General features: G+C 46.0%; 1 protein-coding gene across 1 annotated transcript in view; it reads left to right on the top strand.

The window, feature by feature from the left end:
- Window positions 1-20,361, top strand: part of LOC306757794 (contactin-4-like) — a gene marked incomplete at both ends in the record, with an annotated part of 220,075 nt that overhangs the window by 190,053 nt on the left and 9,661 nt on the right. Inside the window, 4 exons of the mRNA XM_079242929.1 lie at window positions 13,554-13,729; window positions 16,886-17,006; window positions 17,349-17,507; window positions 18,622-18,771. Coding sequence (XP_079099055.1) covers window positions 13,554-13,729; window positions 16,886-17,006; window positions 17,349-17,507; window positions 18,622-18,771 — 606 coding nt within the window. The remainder of the gene's footprint in view (window positions 1-13,553; window positions 13,730-16,885; window positions 17,007-17,348; window positions 17,508-18,621; window positions 18,772-20,361) is intronic.

Here is a 20,361-nt window from a genome sequence, read left to right as displayed (position 1 = left end):
AGCAGCGAGTGGAGCTGGAAGGAGATCTCACCTTGCTGCTGATGTGTGCTGGTGACGGCTCGCTCTAAGAAACTCATCAGCCGCGTTTACAGAAATGAAGTGAAGAAGTTAATGACGTAAAACATTCAGGATTGCACTTTGCTGCGTCCGTTTGTTGATTGCTGAGAAAATTTGAGCTCGACTTTGAGGCTCGATGCAAAGCACGGGGCTGATTCACTCTGCTGGTTACACCCTGCGCTCTCCACTTTCCCATTTATCACACACTGGGAAATGAATAAGGTGGAGGAACCCTCCCCAGCCAATCACTTTGAGTTTGGAGGGGGTAGACGTGTGGAATCTGATGCTCCATGCGGGTAGTTTGATAGCCTATATGTGATTTTCTAATCAAGCTGCAAGGAAACACATCCATGTATGTCTTCCCAGCAGCGGCAGATGGAGCTTATTATTCCGGTGATATATGGCTTTTATTTGACACCCTCATCCGCTCGCTTCCTCTCTGTCATCGTACGTTAAAGCTGCTTTCTGCTGTACAAATGTTCCTGGATATGATCTCTCGCCTTTCTTGTCACAACTGATACTGTTTGTAAAATGCAATTGGCTAATTTCTTTGCACCACTTGGTTGGGGGGGTGCTTGAGACCCATTTAGGGAGATGAAAATTTGCGCTGCAGGATCAGCCCTTATGGGAGATGACAGTAGTTTATTCAAATTGACTTTGCTGAAAAATGCCTGTCAGAGAGCATTCGGAGTCTGTTGTGAATAAGCCACCTAGCTAACAGCGGCAGACGAACCCTGTTAATGTTCCCATTATTCCAACACTGGGGGGACATTAGCAGATTAATTGCTCTTGATTATAGATGCGCTCCCTGAATTTTGATTACACTGGAGATGAGCCGTTGCAATCAGGGTTGCTGCCGATCATCACAGATGGTCAGTGAACTCGGAAGTTGTGAGATTGTGCACGCTTTGCTTGTGTTTACCTCCAGGAACGCTGGGGGTCCTTCATCTTCCCAGCACTGTGGTCTCAGACGTTCTCTGTCAGGCTGAGAACACAGGAAGAATATTCAGTCCTTGTGGTGCGCCACACGTCCTCTTCATCGTTTCCCTGCTCTGTTTCAGGTGTTTGGCACTTTATAGCCAGTGATATGGCTCGATATTAATGAGTCCCCACATGAGTGTCTGACTTTTCCTCTAACACCTGAGTGAGGCCCACATATGTGGCTTTAAGTATGGCTTTCTGTGGAATTATGCACGGACATTTCGGTTTCCCCTCAGGATGAACTGTAATCACCGCGATGACCCTTCAACTTTCCATGCAGAGTTATGATCAGGTGACATTTTTCATTTGCAGCCAGTTTATGACCAATTACCTTCAAACAGAGTGGTACTCGCCAAAAGGCATACTTGAACAAAATCCCTGAGGGCTGCAGACAGCGGGTCAATGGATCGTCCAAAATATCTATTACGTTTATTCCGGTCTTATGCTTCTCTTTACCGGGCCTCTCTGTGTGCCTGTCATTTAGCATGTGCATGGCGGGCTCTGCTTGAGTGCTCCAGGACTGGACTCAGTGGCATTTCACAACAGGCTCAAAGGTCCTGCGCTATGCTAGGTGAACCACCTGAGATCCAGGCTGACAGTCAGGAGAAAAACAGATAAAAACAAAAACCCTTGATTTTCCTGGTTTGCCCTCCCTGGATATGCCTTAAATTTAAATATTGTACAGTTTTACACAGTCTGATATTATTCTTAAGCTTTAATTACAGTAAATATGACTAAATGTTGATATTGGAGGCTGTTATGTTTCCTAGAATTACAGTAGTGTGCAAAAACTCTGATGTGCCATAAACTGGTGCAATCAGCGCAGACATAAAAAATAAATAAATGAATAAGTGGTTTATAGAGAATAATTTAAAAAAGAATAATCTGGTCTTTTTGATTGTTAATATCAGGCACAAAACTGTCCTAAAAACTGGTTGTAGGTGTTTGGGTTTGGTCTTTAACAGTGGAGATTCATCTGGGATGTGAGATGCTTTCAACAAAATGAAGAAATCTTTAAAAAGCCATAATAGCCTATACAGATTGGTGTTTGTACAACAGTCAACACACTGTGTAATCTGTAAATGAGTCTTCTCGGGTCTGGGAAAGCCAACCCCTTCTGGAGCTCGTAGGTGCACCTGTCACTGGAGAGCGGTCAACAGAAGTAGACTGTGTGACCATTTTAGTTAGAAGATTTATTGCAGACCAAACCTTCTGTCAGGCAGCTTCTCCTCTGTTTTTACAGGATACGTCTACGTACAGTTACGCAGCACTCCTTTAGCTGTGTGGTGAATTATTCAACCCCGTTAAATTGCCAGCCTGAGCTGCAGCCTCTGCTACAGGCGTTTAGCATCTAGCTGTTAGATTTAGTCCAGTGCAGCCACCAAAGCCTCCAGCACGGCTTCGGACTCTTTGTTTCACAGAAAAGATTAGCAAGGGTCACGCAGCTCAGTCAGACACACTGGTGTTTGCTCTCTTTTGGCTTTTGGAAATGTAAGACAGAAGATCATTTGATTAGTTTACACATGGCGCTTTTTCACAGAGGAGAAGTTGGACATAAATGTCAAACCATTCAATACTCAATTCGCGCTGTAGCTTTCCAAGTGAGCCCTGTCATCCATGTTGAATGGCGGCAACCATGTGAAATTAATGCAATTCCTGACAGCCATGTAGAAAAGTAATGAGCCGCCATCTGTCAGTCGTCTCCAGCAGGTTGCTACAGATGTGCCACTGCACAGCCGTGAACTCGTTCTGACAGGATCCGGCATCTGTTGACCAAAAGGCAGATCATGTTTTCTTTGTTATGTGGCCTTGAGAAGCTTTAAACAGATTCTGGAGAAAGCACTCCTCGTGGTCTGCTGATTGCAGGCGGAGTAGGTCCAGTCAGAGGTAGAAAGGTTTCTGCCTGGAGACAACGGGGAGCATTTCAGGGCTGCGAGGCGGCTTGAGGAGCAGAAAGGACCCTCAGCTTGATTTGTGCTGTCAGAGTATGTTGATCCTTTTAAGAGAAAAGCTTTTAGGCTGAAGTGAAAGACATTTTCTTTTACTGGTTGTTGTTTGGTTTGAGCTTCCAGATGTCAGCGATCCTTTCTCTACTGTAGCAAATCCTGCTGCTGACCCCCGCCTCCGCCACAAGAGCCCCCTTTCTGCTATAAACAACCTCACATGACGTCTCCCTGTGTGCAGACTGTAGCTGCAGTCCAGGAGAAGAGATGCTCATACACTACAGCTCAGACCATTAAAGCAGGAGAGGATAATTCATGATGTTTGTGGGAAGACTGGTGAAACTGGCCACATGAGATACGTCAGAACATCTCAGGGAGGAGCTGGGCGTCATTTGGTAACCGTCATCTGGTGCTATTTGCCCCTTCATCATAATATATTGTTCCACAGCTTCTCCAAGCATCCCGCTGTGAACGAGTGTTGATAAATCATTTGTTGAGCTACATCCAGTGTCTGGTGTTCTCCACCTCTCTCACTTCCTTTACCTCAGGATATTGTTGAGCTATTTCTTATTCATGAAAGCATCAATGGATGTAAAGGGATTTTCCACTCATGACTGCAGCAGGAATTAAGCTGTTTTTCTTCATATTTTACATTTAAACGCTGCAGAAAAGAGTCAGTCAGCTATTTGTTTAAAGTGGTGAAACCTGTCAAAGCGCTGATGATATTTCCTTATCTCTAAGCAGAGATGACACAGTGGCGTTTAATGATTTATTTTTCATTCAAATTAAACAAATGCTTCCTTGACTCTAAAGGGATCACGTTCACCATTTTAAGTGTATGTTAACAATAGTTCTTCAGCCAATTATATGGCAGCAATTTAATTTGGGGGGAGATTTTCTTGTCCCACTTTGGCCCCTTACCTGAGTCCTGCTGCTGACCACAGTGTAGCATCTTCTGATGGAAACTTCCAGCAGGATGATGCACCATGTCACAAAGCTCACATCATCTCCACCATGACGATGAGTTCACTGTCCTCCAACGGCTCCACAGTCACCAGATCTACATCCAGCAGAGCAGCTTTGTGGTGGAACGGGAGATTCTCATCATGATGAGGTGGAACGGGAGATTCTCATGGTGATGAGGTGGAACGGGAGATTCTCATCATGATGAGGTGGAACGGGAGATTCTCATGGTGATGAGGTGGAACGGGAGATTCTCATCATGATGAGGTGGAACGGGAGATTCTCATGGTGATGAGGTGGAACGGGAGATTCTCATGGTGATGAGGTGGAACGGGAGATTCTCATCATGATGAGGTGGAACGGGAGATTCTCATGGTGATGAGGTGGAACTGGAGATTCTCATCATGATGAGGTGGAACGGGAGATTCTCATGGTGATGAGGTGGAACGGGAGATTCTCATCGTGATGAGGTGGAACGGGAGATTCTCATGGTGATGAGGTGGAACGGGAGATTCTCATGGTGATGAGGTGGAACGGGAGATTCTCATGGTGATGAGGTGGAACAGGAGATTCTCATGGTGATGAGGTGGAACGGGAGATTCTCATCATGATGTGGTGGAACGGGAGATTCTCATGGTGATGAGGTGGAACGGGAGATTCTCATGGTGATGAGGTGGAACAGGAGATTCTCATGGTGATGAGGTGGAATGGGAGATTCTCATCATGATGAGGTGGAACGGGAGATTCTCATGGTGATGAGGTGGAACGGGAGATTCTCATGGTGATGAGGTGGAACAGGAGATTCTCATCATGATGAGGTGGAACGGGAGATTCTCATGGTGATGAGGTGGAACGGGAGATTCTCATGGTGATGAGGTGGAACGGGAGATTCTCATCATGATGAGGTGGAACGGGAGATTCTCATCATGATGAGGTGGAACGGGAGATTCTCATGGTGATGAGGTGGAACGGGAGATTCTCATGGTGATGAGGTGGAACGGGAGATTCTCATGGTGATGAGGTGGAACGGGAGATTCTCATCATGATGAGGTGGAACGGGAGATTCTCATCATGATGTGGTGGAACGGGAGATTCTCATCATGATGAGGTGGAACGGGAGATTCTCATCATGATGTGGTGGAACGGGAGATTCTCATGGTGATGAGGTGGAACGGGAGATTCTCATGGTGATGAGGTGGAACAGGAGATTCTCATGGTGATGAGGTGGAACAGGAGATTCTCATGGTGATGAGGTGGAACGGGAGATTCTCATGGTGATGAGATGGAACGGGAGATTCTCATCATGATGAGGTGGAACGGGAGATTCTCATGGTGATGAGGTGGAACGGGAGATTCTCATGGTGATGAGGTGGAACGGGAGATTCTCATGGTGATGAGGTGGAACGGGAGATTCTCATGGTGATGTGGTGGAACGGGAGATTCTCATGGTGATGAGGTGGAACGGGAGATTCTCATGGTGATGAGGTGGAACGGGAGATTCTCATGGTGATGAGGTGGAACGGGAGATTCTCATCATGATGAGGTGGAACGGGAGATTCTCATCATGATGAGGTGGAACGGGAGATTCTCATCGTGATGAGGTGGAACGGGAGATTCTCATGGTGATGAGGTGGAACGGGAGATTCTCATGGTGATGAGGTGGAACGGGAGATTCTCATGGTGATGAGGTGGAACGGGAGATTCTCATCATGATGAGGTGGAACGGGAGATTCTCATGGTGATGAGGTGGAACGGGAGATTCTCATCATGATGAGGTGGAACGGGAGATTCTCATGGTGATGAGGTGGAACGGGAGATTCTCATGGTGATGAGGTGGAACGGGAGATTCTCATCATGATGAGGTGGAACGGGAGATTCTCATGGTGATGAGGTGGAACGGGAGATTCTCATCATGATGAGGTGGAACGGGAGATTCTCATCATGATGAGGTGGAACGGGAGATTCTCATCATGATGAGGTGGAACGGGAGATTCTCATCATGATGAGGTGGAACGGGAGATTCTCATGGTGATGAGGTGGAACGGGAGATTCTCATGGTGATGAGGTGGAACGGGAGATTCTCATGGTGATGAGGTGGAACGGGAGATTCTCATGGTGATGAGGTGGAACGGGAGATTCTCATAGTGATGAGGTGGAACGGGAGATTCTCATCATGATGAGGTGGAACGGGAGATTCTCATCATGATGTGGTGGAACGGGAGATTCTCATCATGATGAGGTGGAACGGGAGATTCTCATCATGATGTGGTGGAACGGGAGATTCTCATGGTGATGAGGTGGAACGGGAGATTCTCATGGTGATGAGGTGGAACAGGAGATTCTCATGGTGATGAGGTGGAACAGGAGATTCTCATGGTGATGAGGTGGAACGGGAGATTCTCATGGTGATGAGATGGAACGGGAGATTCTCATCATGATGAGGTGGAACGGGAGATTCTCATGGTGATGAGGTGGAACGGGAGATTCTCATGGTGATGAGGTGGAACGGGAGATTCTCATGGTGATGAGGTGGAACGGGAGATTCTCATGGTGATGTGGTGGAACGGGAGATTCTCATGGTGATGAGGTGGAACGGGAGATTCTCATGGTGATGAGGTGGAACGGGAGATTCTCATCATGATGAGGTGGAACGGGAGATTCTCATCATGATGAGGTGGAACGGGAGATTCTCATCGTGATGAGGTGGAACGGGAGATTCTCATGGTGATGAGGTGGAACGGGAGATTCTCATGGTGATGAGGTGGAACGGGAGATTCTCATGGTGATGAGGTGGAACGGGAGATTCTCATCATGATGAGGTGGAACGGGAGATTCTCATGGTGATGAGGTGGAACGGGAGATTCTCATCATGATGAGGTGGAACGGGAGATTCTCATGGTGATGAGGTGGAACGGGAGATTCTCATGGTGATGAGGTGGAACGGGAGATTCTCATGGTGATGAGGTGGAACGGGAGATTCTCATCATGATGAGGTGGAACGGGAGATTCTCATCATGATGAGGTGGAACGGGAGATTCTCATCATGATGAGGTGGAACGGGAGATTCTCATCATGATGAGGTGGAACGGGAGAATCTCATGGTGATGAGGTGGAACGGGAGATTCTCATGGTGATGAGGTGGAACGGGAGATTCTCATGGTGATGAGGTGGAACGGGAGATTCTCATGGTGATGAGGTGGAACGGGAGATTCTCATAGTGATGAGGTGGAACGGGAGATTCTCATCATGATGAGGTGGAACGGGAGATTCTCATCATGATGAGGTGGAACGGGAGATTCTCATCATGATGTGGTGGAACGGGAGATTCTCATCATGATGAGGTGGAACGGGAGATTCTCATCATGATGAGGTGGAACGGGAGATTCTCATCATGATGTGGTGGAACGGGAGATTCTCATCATGATGAGGTGGAACGGGAGATTCTCATCATGATGTGGTGGAGCGGGAGATTCTCATCACGATGAGGTGGAACGGGAGATTCTCATCACGATGAGGTGGAACGGGAGATTCTCATCGTGATGAGGTGGAACGGGAGATTCTCATCGTGATGAGGTGGAACGGGAGATTCTCATCGTGATGAGGTGGAGCGGGAGATTCTCATGGTGATGAGGTGGAACGGGAGATTCTCATGGTGATGAGGTGGAACGGGAGATTCTCATCGTGATGAGGTGGAACGGGAGATTCTAATGGTGATGAGGTGGAACGGGAGATTCTCATAGTGATGAGGTGGAACGGGAGATTCTCATCATGATGAGGTGGAACGGGAGATTCTCATGGTGATGAGGTGGAGCGGGAGATTCTCATCATGATGAGGTGGAACGGGAGATTCTCATCATGATGAGGTGGAACGGGAGATTCTCATCATGATGAGGTGGAACGGGAGATTCTCATGGTGATGAGGTGGAACGGGAGATTCTCATGGTGATGAGGTGGAACGGAGATTCTCATCATGATGAGGTGGAACGGGAGATTCTCATGGTGATTAGGTGGAACGGGAGGTTCTCATGGTGATTAGGTGGAACGGGAGATTCTCATGGTGATGTGGTGGAACGGGAGATTCTCATGGTGATGAGGTGGAACGGAGATTCTCATCATGATGAGGTGGAACGGGAGATTCTCATGGTGATGAGGTGGAACGGGAGATTCTCATGGTGATGTGGTGGAACGGGAGATTCTCATGGTGATGAGGTGGAACGGAGATTCTCATCATGATGAGGTGGAACGGGAGATTCTCATGGTGATGAGGTGGAACGGAGATTCTCATCATGATGAGGTGGAACGGGAGATTCTCATCATGATGAGGTGGAACGGGAGATTCTCATCATGATGAGGTGGAACGGGAGATTCTCATCATGATGAGGTGGAACGGGAGATTCTCATCATGATGAGGTGGAACGGGAGGTTCTCATGGTGATGTGGTGGAACGGGAGATTCTCATCATGATGAGGTGGAACGGGAGATTCTCATCATGATGAGGTGGAACGGGAGATTCTCATCATGATGAGGTGGAACGGGAGATTCTCATCATGATGAGGTGGAACAGGAGGTTCTCATGGTGATGTGGTGGAACGGGAGATGCTCATCATGAAAAGGATTTCATCATCAAAATCCTGCTGGAATGTTTCCACATTGTTGGATATATGACATCAAGAATAAAGGAAAGATAGATCCGTGTATATACGCAGCCGTTGTATCATGTGATCTTTATTGACTCTTAAGACTATATAAACAGTTTTTTATCACCTGACCTCAATTAAGCAATTTAAGCAATAATAACCATGTGGTGTTTGCTAATGTGTTGCATTATACAGACATTATATTATAATATTATCATACATACATAGACACACTACAAGCTTTTCTGCAGCATCTTGTATCAAATACTGAAGCTTTTCTATCCGTGCTTGGTTTACTTTAGTCCTTTAAATGAATAAAGAACCCCTTTTTTTAGACAGCCAGTTTTAGGTTTTTTTGAAGTTGCTGAAGTCACCGACAGGTCTGTCACCCTGAACTGGAGGATTACCTGGAACGGCATGTCTGGCCAGTCTGGATGTCTTTTTTACGCTCCAAAACCTTTTGTTTGTGTTCACTAAGAAATATTTCTTTGACGTTGAATCAGCTTGAAGGTGAGCAAGCACATCATCACAGCAGAGGTTTTCCACATCACCGAGGATGAACCTGTAGGGGTCTGACACTCATGACTCCTTTAATAAATACATGTCTTCATCAGAAACATTTTACTTTATTTAGAGCTGAAATCAGTGGCCATTAGGAACCTGGAGAGGAAGTTGTTGTGACTGTTGTTTGACATTTTTCCAACTTTGCACTGCAACATCTTGGATTCAGGACGCTGCATCGCTCTTGTCTCAGAGTTGAGAGTGAATTTGTCATTTAAATAATCAGTCAGCTGTTTGTTTCGCAGCACTTCATAAAGGCCCCACACAGAAACGCAGCGCAGCTCAGTGTTTGATGCACTTCATCCTCACAGACTTTTTATGTTTATGGATTTTGTGCAAATCAAATTTCAACAACTTCTTTTCAGTGAAAACTTCTTCCACCCGCGCTGATCTTTGATTCGCTCTCTGGCATCACACATTTGTCAGATTAAATGTGAGACCTTGAAGCTGAAAGCCTCTCAGGCACCAAAACTTCCATTTGATTTGTGCATGTTGATGAAAATGAAACTGCATAAAGCCCTGACTGTAACCTAGAAGTTATTAACATTAGTCAATTAAAGATAAAGTATTTGTGTTGAGAAATGATTATTTGTCAATGTTGTGACATGCTGACCTTCTGAATATGTTCCCAAAGATCAGAATGTGAAGCTTTTCAGAGGCTGTAAAAGGTCCAACATCCTGACGTAATTACTGGATTCTTTACAAACCTTTATGAGGATGAGGCTCTTCTGCAACACACAGCAGTTCGTTCGTCTTGTTTGACTGCAGAAAACTCAGAAATCTTGAACAAGCGCATCTCCAACTATGTTGTTTGGATGATTAAAAGTCAAACTACCAAACTAACTAATGACACATTTAAGTATTTTATTGATCATTTTATTGATTAAGAGTGTTTATTTTACAATCCTAATAAGAAAAGAACACATTGAATTCATTATTCGATGCATTTTTATGCATTTCATTGTGCGTCTTTCTGCCTCTAGGCTGCAGATATTTAGACTGATGAGCTGAAGACTTGAGTCAAACAGTGAAATCTTTTGTTTCTGTAATGATGCAAAGCGCCACCATGCATCAGACAGCTCTGTCGTTGCATTCACTGACACAAATATAAGCTAATGTTTTCTAAACAAGATAATTTAATGGTTATTTTGCAGTTAAGATTTTTTTTTATTTTGTTCTATTTCTATAGTAAAAGTTTTGTTTTGTTTGTTCAGCAGGAAAGTCTGAGCCTACCTGCAGACAGCAGAGACAACAATATTGAAAAGAACTTTTGTTACCGATGATGCTTTCCTCACAGCCGGCGTTCGTCCTTTTACTGTAGAGCTTAAAGCTGGGGTAGGTCATGTTGGGGAGCTAGCGGGATGTGACAGTGGCGCCCTGTCTTGGCTCCTCCCCCTCTGGCTTTGCTCCTTGCTTACCTCCACCAAGGAGGTTGTGTGTTTACCGGCGTTTATCTGTTTGTGTTCAAGATAACTCAAAAGTTCTGGATGGATTTCAATTCAATATTCAGAAGTTGTTGGAAATGTGAAAAAGAAGAACTGATTTAATTCTGATGGTGATCCGAAGCACCGTTTGGGTCCAGGAATCTTTCCAAAGGCCGTGGCCGAGGTTTGCGCTCTCCGAGGCTTTTTTATTCGCAGCTTTTTCCACCAACGATTTTCTCTTTCTCGGCTGTTTAGCAGGAGGAGGCAAATAAACCGAGCCGGGTCGGGAAACCCTTCCTGCATTTTCTCAGCCATGTTTGCCTTCCGAGTTTCTTCTTCACTACTTTGTATTTTCATCCTAACACACTGTTTATATGCAGGGTGTGGCTATCAGGTATGTGCTGCTGGAGGGGGAGGAGGGGAGCCGGGAGAAGAAGCTACAAAATGTAAGAAATGAACAACTCCATTTGTGTCGGAACGTTTGGATTGGTCAGAGTTTTTACAGATTTACAGTAAACTGAGGGTCTAACTATATTTCTTATTGTTGATGATGACAGAATGTATAGACTACTATCAGGACGAGGAACCACTTCACCCAGAGGAACATGTCTCTGAGGAACGTTACCTACACCATCTCTATCTCAGCTTTGCAGTATGAGAGAACTGTTAGCTGAGCTTCTGCAGCTGCAGTTTCAGTATTTTCAGCATCACTTTGAGTCAGTTATTCTCATTTTCTCCTTTTGGTGTCATTTCAACTGATCATTATTACAAAATGGTAGAAACAGTCTTTTTTAAAGGGTGCAGGATGTTTTCCTACACAGTTGCTCCCTGGCTGTAAAAAACAAACCAACTCTCTGGTGAAACCAGTTTAAATCCAACGCTAGCACCGTCATGGATGGTACCACTTTGTTTTCTTTTGGTTTTTATTAAGGAGAGTTTAGATGAGACCAGCAAGCACATGCAGGGTTCTGAGGACTCACATGCAAACTGGAGTGTGAACTGGAAGACATGACAATCAGTCAGTCTTTATTTATAAAACTCAAAATGTACAAAAACAAAAACCCAAAGAACAATGTCTGCTCACATTTACTCATCAAATGGAAACCATTCCAGAGGAATCTGAGTTCTGCTTTACTGGGATTTCTGCTGACTCATAAAAGGAATCACACTGAATAATCTGAATTTCAGCCTGAAAGATGCAGAACACATCCAGCCTTCCCCTTCAAGCTGATGCAGTCTCAGAGATCTCCAGCAGACTGATTGGTAAAAGTTTGGTATTTACATTATTGATTAGGAGAGGGAAGCAGATGCCGATAGCTGTTTCTCCTCATCCTGAGACAACATGGAACATGGAGATGTGACTTTGATCCACCTTGGTACTGACCCTGCTAAGTGAGTAACAAGGCATCATATGATATGGAAATCAATCAAATTATGCTGAAGAGTCCATCGTGTGGAAACCAAACCCAATTGTTCATGTAATCTGTCACAAATGATGACAGAGGAGGGTAATAAGGAAGTGTATTCCCTCTGCCATCGTCCGAGGAAGGCAGAGAGCAAACTGGCTGTGGAGGTTAAACCATGTTGGTGATCCTACCATGTGAACTGGAGACTCATCAGACCAGTTTCTCCATCTTCTATTGTCCAGTTCTGGTGAGTCTGTGTGAATTCCTGTTCTTACTGACAGGAGGGAACCCGCTGTGGTCTTCTGCTGCTGGAGACCACATAAATCTCCTCTCTTCATCGTTCTGATGCTCAGCTCGTCGTCTTCATCATGTCTACATGACTGCATGTGTGGACTTCCTGCTGGTTAGATATTGTGCTCTGTATTTGATTGGACGCCTCTTGTAAAGCGACTGTAGGAGCAGATATTTGTAGCTGGCCTGCCTGCAGTATAAAGATCAGCTTTTTTTCTGCTGTTGGGGGTTTTATTGTCATCCTCTCCTCTTTAAAAGACATTTCCTCGCCTCGTTTTTACGTTTTCAGGTTGTCTGCTACCTTTCTGTTCTCATGCATGGTGTGTTCGCCGTTCACACGCTGAGCCAACAGAGGCAGACATCTGTCCGTGAATTCCTTCTGTGTGGTAATTCAGAGCTTTTGTTGCACCACAATCATTCACAATTTATCTGCTTTGACAGCAGTGGAGGACTCTGCCTCTCAGACATCCCAGCTGATGGTTTCAATCAGTAAATAAGTAGAATAATCACATTGTGTAGTAGTGTGTGTGTGTGTGTGTGTGTGTGTGTGTGTGTGTGTGTGTGTGTGTGTGTGTGTGTGTGTGTGAATGGGGGAGGCAGTGAAATGACAGTAGTGAAATCGCTCTGGATGAAGTCTGTACTGCCGACACTTTCCGTCCAGGGATTGTTCGCTGTGCTTAATTTAGTCCGTGTGCTGCAAGTGGCCCTTTCAGCCGAGTAGTCACAGCCCCCCCCAGAGGCAGACAGGTGTAGCACGCTCTGAGAACAAAGCCCGGCCCTCTCATCTCGCCTCTCTCATGTCCTTCCAGCTCCTTCTTCCTCTGCTCACATACAAGTGCAGATAGCTTGCCTTGTTCCCATCCGAGGCCGCCGGACGCCCTGCGGGCTTGAAGAGAGCGTGCGGATGCCTGGGAGGAGGGCTGCTGACGGTTTTCCTGGCAGTGGGATGTGGGAATTTCAGGCTGATGTAGAGGAGTTCCAGGCTGATGCCTGAGCTGACAGTGACACATGGAGGCTTCTCAGATTTAGGAGAGACACGTCTCAGAGTCCCCACAGAGACGAGCTCAGGCCGAAACTAATTCCAGTTATTGTAGCTGTGCGCCCCAGTTTTCCGTGCACGCCGTCCCGCACATCCTTCTATTAACCGAGTCTGACACATCCATAAGGATGATGGAAGGGCTTGGCTGTTTGCAAAGCCGTTCCCTGAGCTGGATTGAAAGCCGGGAGAGGAAGAAACAGAGCAGTGCGTCTGATCGGACCTGGCTGAGTGTGAACGTGTTTGTCTTTCAGAGCCCACCGCCATCACCACCTTGCCCTCCACCATGGACGTCAACGTCGGCGAGAGCGTGGTCCTGCCGTGCCAGGTGAGCCACGACCCGTCTCTGGAGCTGAAGTTCACCTGGTTCTTCAACGAGCAGCTCATCCACTTCGGGAGTCACGGTGGATTCTTTGAAAAAGTGGGAGGCGTAAGTCCGTAATCCATCTTTCATGGAAGATTTTCAGAGCTGTGGTTTTCCTTAAACTAGCTGCCAAGTAAGACAGACTCCCCTTTTACAAACACTTTTCATGTTAGCTGAAGAAGCCAGTTCCACTTGAAAGCTTTTTCCTTCTGCTGGTTTCTGACTGGGAAGCTGAACCAGGAATAGCACAGACTGGTGCATGTAGAAACTCTGCTACGCTAACAAGTAAAGGCTCTCGATGCAACCATACTGTACCGATAAGTTAAAGATCTTCAGGTAGCTTTAGCTCGTCTCCTGTTAGTCTCACAGCTCTCCTTCCTTTCACATCAGAAAATCATCTGGATCTTAAAGACGTTCCACTCGTGTAAAATACAACCTCAGGTATCAAACTGAACCATGAAATGATTGAAAAACTACAGTAAACATTGTCATTTTCATTGACTATAAGATGGCCGTTGCAGTGAGACGCTGCTGATCAGTGTTTATAATCGATCATTGATCTCCTGTCGCTGCACATCTGTCTGGGAGGACTTCATGGTCACTTGCACATAAACGGTCCATCATTATAAACTGAGAAAAGTAATGAAAAGGAAAGAAAACCTTCATGAAAGCTGCTAATCTTCCCGACATCCAGCAAGTTCAGCCCAGACTCTGCAATGCTGAGAAAAACTATTGGACGTCCTCCAGCGTGTGAAATGTGTGAAGAAGGACTACGCTAAGCTGCAGCTTAAAGACTTCTGGAACAAGGTTATTTATATCTGGATTCTTAGGCCACCATGCACAGCACCATGCAATCCAGTATATCAGTACAAACAGCTCATCCCAGTTTCCAAGCACGGGGGTGGAAGGTTGATGGTATGGGCACCGGCCACATGACCTGGACGCCTTGCAGTTACTGAGTGGACCGCGTTTTATGTGAGGGATTCTGACTGACAGCTAAAGCTTGGCTGAAAGTGGTTCAAGCAACAGGACGAAGATCCCAAACAGTTCTGCAGCATAGCCAGTGTAACGGTGTTGGACTGGTCCAGTCCACGTTCAGCCCTCAGCCTGACTGGGAAGCTGTGGTGGGACACCAAGAGAGCTGGGCAGTTTTATTTGACTTCACACAAATTAAGCTCAATGTCTTATCGACTATGTCAATTCAACTCAACTTTATTTATATAGCGTCAAATCACGGCAATGCCATCTCAAGACGCTTTACAGACAGAGGGGAAAACATAATGAAAGCCAATTCATAACAGCCTATATAAGGAAACCAACAGATTGAGTTGAGTCCAACTCAATCTCCCATCCTGAGCAAGCACACTGGCGACAGTGGGAAGGAAAAAACTCCCTTTTAACAGGAAGGAAACCTCCGGCAGAACCCGGCTCAGGACAGGCAGCCATCTGCCTCTGCTGTGTGGGGGGAAGAGGACAGAAAGACAACAGACAACAGGAACTGCTACTCCCGGCCAGGGAGACCTGCTGAGACAGGAGACATACATGTTAATGATGCAACACTGTTATGGGGGGGGGGGGGGGGTAAAAGAAAGAGATAAAGAGAAAAAGAAAGAAGCTCAGTGTATCAGGAAATGTCCCTCAGCAGTCTAAACCTATAGCAGCATAACTAAGGGATGCTAACCATCCCTAGTTATAGCACTTATCAAAAAGATAAGTCTTCAGCCTAGTCTTAAAGGTGGGGAGGGTGTCTGCTTCCCTAACACTAACTGGGAGCTTATTCCCATAAGAGAGGGGCCTGATAACCAAATCTTTAAACTGGTGTTGACGCTCAGCGCGTGCAGCTAGCGTGCTAACCGTTTTGCCAAACAGTCGGCATTGAAGCCTAAAGTTTTTCTTTTTTTTTTTGTTTGTATGAACATTAAACTATTTTTCTCATCAACGGACATTCATTCATTCAATATCCTAACCGCTTCATCCGATGAATGGTTGGAGGAAGCTGGAGCCTATCCCAGCAGGCGAGAGGCGGGGTACACCCTGGACAGCTCGCCAGTCCATCGCAGCATCTCAGGACATATTTTAATAAGCATGCTTTACTTCTTCCTTCTGCAAAATATAAACGACTTTTTATTTCATTTCATTTTTAGTCCCAAACTGCGACCCTGAACTGGAAATCCTGCAGCTGACTCTTCCTTTGACATTAATAACTAATCCTCTAACGAAGATACCGGCCACTGGAGCGTTTTCCACCTCACCGCTGTGTGCACACCTCCACGTGCACTTCCTCGTGCACGCGTTTCAGAGAGGCGCCTGCCTTCTTGTTTGCTTCTCTGATGAGTGACTGGTCTGACTGAATGTGACTGAGGTTTGTGGAGAAACCCTCACTCTGTTGGTGCCTTTTAGCAAAGTAATCCCACATTCTAGATATTGATTTACTTCCAAACCCATGAATAAAGGTCGGGAGGTGACGCTGGCGGCTCATTGGCCCGTTCATCGGCCCTTTTAGCAGGGTCATAATAAATTCAGCCGCAGTGCAGAGGGAATGTTCCTGTTAAGTTTATTATTTATGGCCAGAAAATTGCTGCCTCTGGTTTATTTTGAATGAAATTTACATACCGGCCCTGCAACTGCGTTCAGTCAGCCGGTTGACACTTGTAAAGACTTGCAGCTCGGCTAATGCGTCGCCAAGCTTTTTCTTTTAGACAGGAGAGCAACCAGAGGTTCCTTACAGACTGCAGGCAGAAAGAGAAACTACCGCTGCACTGCCGCTGGGTTTCTCTTCCCGCTTTGATTGAGGTGTTTCTCCACGTGATTTAAAGTCCACTCTGCTTAATGAATTGCTGTTCATCTCCACTTCCACTGATTAAGCTTGCAGCTACTTCACACTGCCACCGTGCCACAGCTTCCAGCCAGCTCCAGTTTGTTCCAGAACCTGCCCAGCTTGACTCTGAAAGGATGATCCAGAAGACGCTCCGCTCTGAAAGAACTGATTGTCACACGAGCCATGAGCAGCTCCATTCCTGCATCCCAGTGAAATCATGAATCCACGGAGGGGTGTTTTCTGGGTGCTGGATGCATGAGAAGGAGGCTCCGTTGTTTAGCCTGCTTTTGTTCCCAGGAGGCTGGAAATGTCAGCATTGTTCCTGCATTACAATAGCTGCAGTGTTTCTTACCCCGGTGTGTGTTTGCCTGTGTGTGCTTGTCCGTGCATGTGGTGAACGACAGCAGCATTCGGCGGGAGACATTATGATTCGGAACATCCAGCTGAGGCATGCTGGGAAGTACACGTGCGCCGTGCAAACCAAGGTGGACAGCATTTCCATCGCCATGGACCTGGTAGTCAGAGGTGAGTCGTGACCTGGTCCATCTCCTCTGGTCCGTCAGTCAGCTGTTAGCTTTCTGTGGAGGTAAATGATGCTGAATATTTCAGTTTGTCAGTGATTCATATGGACTTAAAGTGTCTCTGATGAAGACATAAAGGAACAGAGTGAAAGGTCTGGTAAAGCACAAGCACTCTGCTCCGGGTTTAAAGCAAATTTACCGTCTAATTAGAGCAAATAGTTCCCAAAGGTTTCACTGTGAACTCACTTAGTTGTGGTGTAGCCGCAAGTGCCACGCTCTTACCTCTTCCTCCTCCATTTTCTCTATCTCCCTTCCCTCGTTCCTGCCTGGCTGCGCCATCTATCAGGTCCCCCCGGGCCCCCCACCAGCATCCATGTTGAAGAAATCACAGATAGCACAGCCTCTCTGTCCTGGAGGCCCGGTCCTGATAATCACAGTCCAATTACAGCATACGCCATCCAGGCCAGGACACCGTTCTCCCTGGGGTGGCAGGCTGTCACCACAGGTAAGCTCTCTCCAACCAGCCATGGCCTCCTCCAATCACAGGGAGGGGGCCGCTCTCCTTTCTCTGCCTCCTCTGTGAAAATATTGCAGACAATAGCAGCGGTATCGCTGACCGCTGTTTCACCGGACTCCCGGGATCCCTGAAACACGGATGTGATCCTGAGGAAGAGGCTGGGATGTGATAGGACCACATCTCCTGGTATCCACGCTTTATTGGCAGAACGTGCTTTTACCTCCCTCCGTGTTCTTTGCTCTGTTGAAACTTGTGTGAATTGTAACATTTTTATGGAAGATGATGTTTCTGGCCTGTTTCATCTGGCTCTTATATTTCATACACAGCATTAATGTGTGGGGATCTCTTATACTGGAGCAACTTCCAGCTCTTTTACCACTGCTTTTGGCTCAAAGCCATTTAATATGCAACGTTATGCAGAGGTTATTTAGAGTATTTCTTTCTCTATAAATTATCAGGCTTTTTTAGTTTTATTTCATTTTTCTTCATGTTTTGTGCGTTGTGTGTCTTTGTGAGGAACTGCAGCGGTCCCGGGTCGCTGTGGTGGAGCCCCGCCGGCTCCGTCAGGCCGCAGGATGACCTGGCGGAGCCCCGCCGGCTCCGTCAGGCCGCAGGATGACCTGGCGGAGCCCCGCCGGCTCCGTCAGGCCGCAGGATGACCTGGCGGAGCCCCGCCGGCTCCGTCAGGCCGCAGGATGACCTGCTGGAGCCCCGCCGGCTCCGTCAGGCCGCAGGATGACCTGGCGGAGCCCCGCCGGCTCCGTCAGGCCGCAGGATGACCTGCTGGAGCCCCGCCGGCTCCGTCAGGCCGCAGGATGACCTGGCGGAGCCCCGCCGGCTCCGTCAGGCCGCAGGATGACCTGCTGGAGCCCCGCCGGCTCCGTCAGGCCGCAGGATGACCTGGCGGAGCCCCGCCGGCTCCGTCAGGCCGCAGGATGACCTGGCGGAGCCCCGCCGGCTCCGTCAGGCCGCAGGATGACCTGGCGGAGCCCCGCCGGCTCCGTCAGGCCGCAGGATGACCTGCTGCTGGAGCTTCGCTGGCTCAAACAAAATCACACACACGTACACAGAAAGTTGGCTGAAACTGTGTGTTTTCTGCCAGTTCCTGAGGTGGTCGGAGGCAAACTGCTGACGGCTACAGTCACTGACCTGAGCCCGTGGGTGGAGTACGAGTTTCGGGTTCTGGCAAGCAACCGGATCGGGACTGGTGAGCCCAGCAAGCCGTCCAAACAAGCAAGGACAAAGAGCACCTGTACGTACCCCTCAGTCTCAGAAAATAGACTGATTCATTTTAATACCAGTAAAATGACATCATCATAACATAATAATAATAAACAATCCACATTTTTATGTTTAATTTAAGCCAAAGATACAATTTACATGATCCACATGTTTACATGTCATGAAAATATTATGATCAGCATTTATGGACAAACATTCGTGTCAGCCTCAATATTCAGCCTTCGATACACATTTTGTTATTATTTCTATTTATTTCTGTGTTTTTTATCTAAGATTTTCTGTTCATGACTATAAAATATCTAAATTCACATATATATATATATATATATATATACATATACATGTATATATGTATGTATGTATATATATATATACATATACATATATATACATATATATGTATATATATATATATATATATATATATATATATATATATATATATATATATATATATATATATATATAAAATACACAAAAGTAAATATAAATAAAACAAAATATGTATCAGTAAACTGGTTTTCAGAATTATTGTGAAAATACAGCGAATGATCCTGTAAGTTTAGATGTTGCTTCTTATAAAGTACATTTGTTCCAGGAGAGGGAGAAAATATGTTTTTCTCCCGCTGACATCAGGTCAGAAGGTCCTTCATGCAGCTCAGGACACATTTGTGCTTGTTATACTGAACCGGAGTGGATCGGGATCCATCTCCGTCTTCAGGCCCTTTACAGCAGGTTCACAGCAGAATTTAGAGTCGTCCGCTTGGGATCATTCAGGATGGATGTTGGCAGCAGGTCTGAACAGGCTCCAACACTTTACGGTCAGGTTTCTGACACGGCATGTTTAGACATTCACACATTCAGCGACCATAATAAGAGGCCATCATGAGATTTATGTGTTAAATTACATGTTGGCATTGGTGAGCTGCACCATTCTGATCTATGTGTACATGAAGAATTTATCCAAACTGGGAAATAATGCATTACAGGAATCTGGTCAACAGGTTATAAAAACATAAACAAGTTTCTCCAGTATGAAGCAAACATTCAAACTTATAAAACACAACAAACCTTCACAACTAAACTGATCAGCTGATTCGTCTTAGAGGAGCCATCAGAAATCACTCTGAATTCATGCAGAAATCACTCCAATTTCTGTCAGAAAAATAACTCCAATTTCAGACAGAAATCACTCCAATTTCAGACAGAAATCACTCCAATTTCAGACAGAAATCACTCTTATTTCATACAGAAATCACTCCAATTTCTGTCAGAAAAATAACTCCAATTTCATACAGAAATCACTCCAATTTCAGAAAGAAATCACTCTTATTTCATACAGAAATCACTCCAATTTTTGTCTGAAATCACTTTGGTTTCTGTTAGAAATCACTCTGAATTCAGACAGAAATCAATCCAATCAGAAATCACTCTGATTTCTGATTGGATTGATATCAGAATGATCAGAGTGATTTCTGACAGCAGAGCGAGTTTATGCAGCTGAAGGAGCAGGAATGCTGCTTTTAAGTGAGTTTCTTCCACCAAACCAAATGACTTTGGTCCACTTTCATTCCAGTAGGAAAAGTTTCACCAGTTTCTG

The sequence above is a fragment of the Telmatherina bonti genome (genome assembly GCF_933228915.1).
Source record: "Telmatherina bonti genome assembly, chromosome: 6".
NCBI lineage: Eukaryota > Metazoa > Chordata > Actinopteri > Atheriniformes > Telmatherinidae > Telmatherina > Telmatherina bonti.
The sequence above is the reverse complement of the archived record's forward strand: the minus strand, read 5'-3'. Positions and strand labels throughout refer to the sequence as shown.